Raw genomic sequence first — 5,534 nt, 5'->3', positions numbered from 1 at the left:
AATTGAATAAATGAGATTGGGCCTCGGGGGCAAAGAAATCCCTTTTTTAATCTTTTTCAATTTTCGATTGTCGATAACAACAATTTATTGTGGTGGCTGTGCCTGTGCCTGTGCCTGCAGTTTCACCTCAAATACGTAACAAATGCTGCAGCAGCACAGTTCTTCCCAACTGTCCCTTCATCGAGACTTTATGGCCTTCTTCCCTGTGGATATGAGTGATGCAATTGCAATGTTTCTCTTCTAAACTGAAGCTAATGTGAGTTGCAAGTGTTGTTTATATGTTAATTCAAGAGAGAAGTACATAGTGTGTTTATGTTAAATGTAGTTGCTTTACTTTTTCTTGTTTTATTTGAATTGGAAGGGAGTATGTATATGAAGATGATTGGAACTGGCCCAAAAAGTTGGTACAAGTAGTAGTATAATGAGGGGGAGGGGGAGGAGGTGGGGAGCAAGCATCATTGCTCGACCGTTGCGCACAAATATATTTTATTATATTATATAGATAAGAGACATTGGCCCAAACACTATTACATTCAAATCCATACTCCGCCTGCTACCCCAACCTCAACCAACTAAATATATATGATATAGGACAAAAATAACTCAGAACTGAACCACACATTTACTGCAAATACCAATTAATTAACTTGGAATCACTCTCATGAATCTTATAAAATAAACATCATATACCAATCTAATCGATTTTATCAGCTTAATTTGATAAATCCACCAAATTAAGTTAACAACTCGATTTATGAATATTGTCCCACTATTAGCATCCCGTATATATATATAATCTCATTTATTTTCTTTTTGGAAGTCCAAAGTGCGATCAATGTTTGTTTTTTAGATAAAAAGTGAAGGCATACAAGTAAAAAAAGACATTACAACCACAAAAATTTCATATTTCTAAGCCTAGGTGGGCTGAGTATTCATATTTGTGGATTTGGGGTTTGTGGCAGGCAGAGCAGTGGGCCTAGAATCTTGAGCTCATTTCTATACGCCAGCCTTTTCGTCAACCAAACTTTTTATGGTTCCCAAATCACACTACAATCATCCATCAAGTAATGAATAGTTACCTATATATACAGATGAATTCATAAAGATGGGTGTACTAGAATTTTTAACTTAATTGTTATTATGGGGTATATGAACATAATGTCTTTAATCGAAATAAGAATAGGGTAGGGTCCATCAAAGAGTTACCCTAAACGGATCAATTAATTAAAGTTATGGTTGCTTGTACGATATTTTTCATCTTATCCCATCTCAATAGGATACCAATTGTTTATGAGAAAATAATATTTGTAGAAATCCAATAATTCAACTCTTGACTACTTATCAACCTTTTTCCAACATACGTCCACTAATTCACCCAGATATCAACAAAATTAACTTCTCTAACCAGCAAACCAATTTCACTTTTCTAATAAAGAAGAATAATTATATTACCAGCTGATATATATACATATATATTAACATCAATAAAATTTGAACTCTTAACATCAATAAGACGTCTTGGCCAATCACTTATATCTAGCTAGAGCTAGTTCATTTCTTGAAATTGCCCGACAAACGTTCGAAACCTTTCTGGAGGGGAAGGTGGAGATGCAAGATATAAGTCAATTCTACGGATGCCTAAGGACCCATGTAATATCGCATGCCATCATCATATCTGCTCACTGAATCAATATTTTCTTTTTATGGTATTTCTTTTATATATATATATATAGTTTTCTCTATAGTTAAGAATATAAAATTGGTGAGTAGCAAGGTTAATTGCAGATTGATGTGAGCAGTTTTGAGATGTTAGGAGGGCGGAACGGCCACGACGTTTCACAATATGATGAATTTTAATAAGCAATTGATTGATGAGAAATGAATGGTTTACCTACAGCGCTTACCTCATTTAAGAAGATTTTAAGCTTTAAATAATTGTTTCAAAGCATGTTAGGATGTGTCGTTCCTAACTTGTTAACTAATGCCACAAAATTTTTGTACAAATTACACTCAATCAATCTCCTTATAAATATTACAAAATTTATTGTATATATGATAGATCATTTACATTAATTATGCAACAAAAACCCTCTAATTAAAACAAAAATAGGGCGATGCATGTTTCATGTATAAATGATAGAATTTGGTTTTCTGTTCTTCATTTTGGATAAAATAAATTTGTCAACTTTATTTAGCTTTTGTGGTGAGTATATATATGAGATAATATATTTGGTTGGTTGCATGTGATGCATATGTGCTCCCCATTAGAATTCAACTATTAATTGCTCAATTGGATATTTGATTCAATTGAACAAAATAAAAGTGGTAATTGTATTATTACATTATGTACAGACTTATGCATACTGCAAAAACAATAAATTTGTGACTGTAAATTCTTATATTCTAAATATTAATATATAAGAAAATTGTTATGCATAATGATGATTATTTTTGTATTAATTAGAATCAATATTTAAATCCAAAATTTAGATTGGTTCTTCTTCTTGATTTGATTCCTTACAAACATGAACTTGCATCGAATATATTGACAAGCATCACTAATTATTTTTAATGATAATCCATACATGATATATGCGTCATTTATTGTCGATAAAGAGTGTTAATGTAGAATTTTTATTCCTATTGAATTTATTAATTATATAGAGTTTCTGACAATTTTGAGGGCATCTTAAATATGACTAGTATCGTTTTCCTTGTCCACAACATTAAATTAATTAAGGTATCTAGGAATTGTCTTTATATCTAGAGTTCATAATGAACATAGGGGGAGAGTTATTTCGCATAGGCCTCTTCATAATTATTAATTCATATGTAGTTGGAAGTTTGGCAATTGTAATTAATTAATCACTTATATTAATTCTGTATATTTATTTTGAAACCCAGTACAAATCATCAGGTACCCACCTCCCATTCTCTAGTTTGTCACCACTCCCATTTGCAATGTATTATTATTAATTTATTCGTGAAGAAACCTCACCCAAATTATAATAGGAATCCTAAAAATCATCTCAACTCCTCAATTTTTGGTGCATTAATAGTACTATAGCACGTCTATTTGGGTAGCCCAAAATTATGGCTGTACATTCCCAATTAAAGATGGATCCAAGAGGACCGCACCAATAATAGATACACATTTAGATTTTATTTCCTGACAAATTTCATAAATAAATTATTCCTTAGGTGGTTATGTTAATAATTTTAACTTATCCCCACTATTTTATCAAAATATTTTGATTATTGGAGACATTCATGCATGCTCTCCAATTAATTCTTTACAACCAATAAAAAAAAGTAATTGATTACAAAATCAACTTACACGGATTTAACTTAGGTTACAACTTGACAGGGAAAATACAATGAAATATAACTTTAAAAGACATATTTGCCCTTAAAAACAATAAGAAAACCTCCAAATATTTTAAGGATTTGGGATCCAGACTGTCTGACCCAATGACTCGAATTGATAATCGTTGATATCAAATCCATTCGATGGCTATTTGATGATGCGTGACTTCATATAATATAGTACCATTGGAGCTCTACAAATACCAGTTAATACAGTTCACAAGATATGTTATTTATTGCTATCAAATTGTACTATGTGACTCCTATAACCTCAACCTCAATAATAATTTAAACATCAGAGAGCTTTAACTAAAGGCTATCCCAGCAAGCCTAACATTTTGTATGCAAACCATCTATTATTAGTCCAACTTAAAATACTCATCCAAACTGATATTCTAGATTATCGTCAAGTCATTGAGAACTTTGACCCGAATCACAACCCATTAATTCACGGTAAATGATTGTGGAAATTGAAATTGAGCTTAAGATTTCCTACTAAAGATTTTGAATTAAAAAAAAAAAGAAAAGAAATTGTGAAAATAAACAAACCAACTGCGTGGCGTATAGGACCATACAATAAAATAGGTAAGGAGTATTCATTCATTAATTATTCGATTAGATCCAATATTGAGGACCACAACATGCATCATAAATTACGCTAGCAACTCCACGCTGGCCCCACACCACACCTCTTTTTGTTCAAAAATTAATATATTGTAATTAGGAAAAATAAGCTTAAATTGCATACAGTAACACCTCGATATCTAAGTCTTAGAAGTGGAGAAAGAAATCGTACATTTGGCGAATGGCAGATTCGAGGAACTTTTTCTGCATCAAATCTAAAAATATAGAAGATGTACCTCGATCTTCAAACCCCCCAAACAAATAATAAAGAATAAGAAGAAAATATTATTACATGCAACTTGATATTAATATGGAGGTGATGATGACCAAATTGAGGTTAACTAGTTCATTGACTCTTTTAACTTGGCACCTTTCACTAAATTCCAGTCTTCTGCTGTTTTAATTACAACGAATAGACATATTTGACTAACCTTAATTTATATCAAGTAACAAGATTACCTACTAAACGACCCTAAACTCCATCCAGCAGTTAATATCAGTATGTAACACCGCAAGAGCCAATATATAAATAACAATGATCCTCTGCAGTCAGAACAAGTTGTGTTGTTTATCTGGCAAATTGCTGTCATTTAAACCCCTAGAGTGGGGCACAAATCTTCATGTGTATATATACACACACATATTTTATCAAGGGAAGTAGGCAATGCGGCCAGTTGAGCAAAACTTAGAGATCCCGGCTTTCAGAGTCTTACAATCTCCTGCGCTACTTCCATCCACCACTTACCACTTCTACTTGTGATATTGGCAACCAAGATGCCTAGCACCAGCCCTGATTATGATCATCATCAGAAATCATTCAGAATTAAGCATGATGATGACAAGTTCTTCACCAGGCTTCTGTCCAAGGAAAGTTCTAAATCAAACCCTTCTTTCAGAGTCTACTATGGGGATCATGTCCCCAGTGCTGTTCCCTTCATGTGGGAAACTCGTCCTGGTACCCCTAAACACACATCTTCTCACAATTCTCACATTCCTCCTCTCACCCCACCTCCCTCTTACTACACCAACAACTTCACCAACTCCTCAAAGAACCACTCCAGATCCAAGCTTCTTTTCCACACTTTCCTAAGCAGAATGAATCCCAAGAAACCCCACTCCCCATCATCTCATTCGCCTACCTCCTCCTTCTCCTCTCTTTCCTGGTCATCATCTTCACGTTCCTCCTTCTCTGATCCGGTCATGACACCCACCTACGCTCACAAGCGAAGACGTACTTCAAGCTGGAGCGTGTCGTTTGACAAGTCGTCGTGTTTTGGGAATGAGAAGGAGAATGGTGAAAATCAGAGACGCTCAGTGTTAATTGTGAAGAAAGCTTTGTTGTCCATAGTCGGCCGTCGATCCGCTTAGTGTACGTTAAGGTATTGCTTGTTAAATCATCTGTGTTGTTAGGCACCGTTGATTTTTTGTGCTTTAGACGTACTGGAAACGATTTGATTTTTCGGTTCCTCGGTGTTAATGTGCTGCTGTAGTTATATAATTACTGCGGACTCCACTTCAATAATAACAATTGAATTTGAAATGTA

General features: G+C 33.9%; 1 protein-coding gene across 1 annotated transcript; it reads left to right on the top strand.

Moving 5' to 3' along the window:
* Positions 1–4,502: 4,502 nt before the first annotated feature.
* On the top strand, positions 4,503–5,534 carry LOC105174742 (uncharacterized). The gene has a single exon (XM_011096929.3). The coding sequence runs from the start codon at positions 4,765–4,767 to the stop codon at positions 5,356–5,358; it is 594 nt and encodes a 197-aa protein (XP_011095231.1). The 5' UTR covers positions 4,503–4,764; the 3' UTR covers positions 5,359–5,534.

The sequence above is a fragment of the Sesamum indicum genome, linkage group LG11 (assembly GCF_026168435.1).
Source record: "Sesamum indicum cultivar Baizhima isolate 11 linkage group LG11, ASM2616843v1, whole genome shotgun sequence".
NCBI classification, from domain to species: Eukaryota; Viridiplantae; Streptophyta; class Magnoliopsida; order Lamiales; family Pedaliaceae; genus Sesamum; species Sesamum indicum.
The sequence above is the reverse complement of the archived record's forward strand: the minus strand, read 5'-3'. Positions and strand labels throughout refer to the sequence as shown.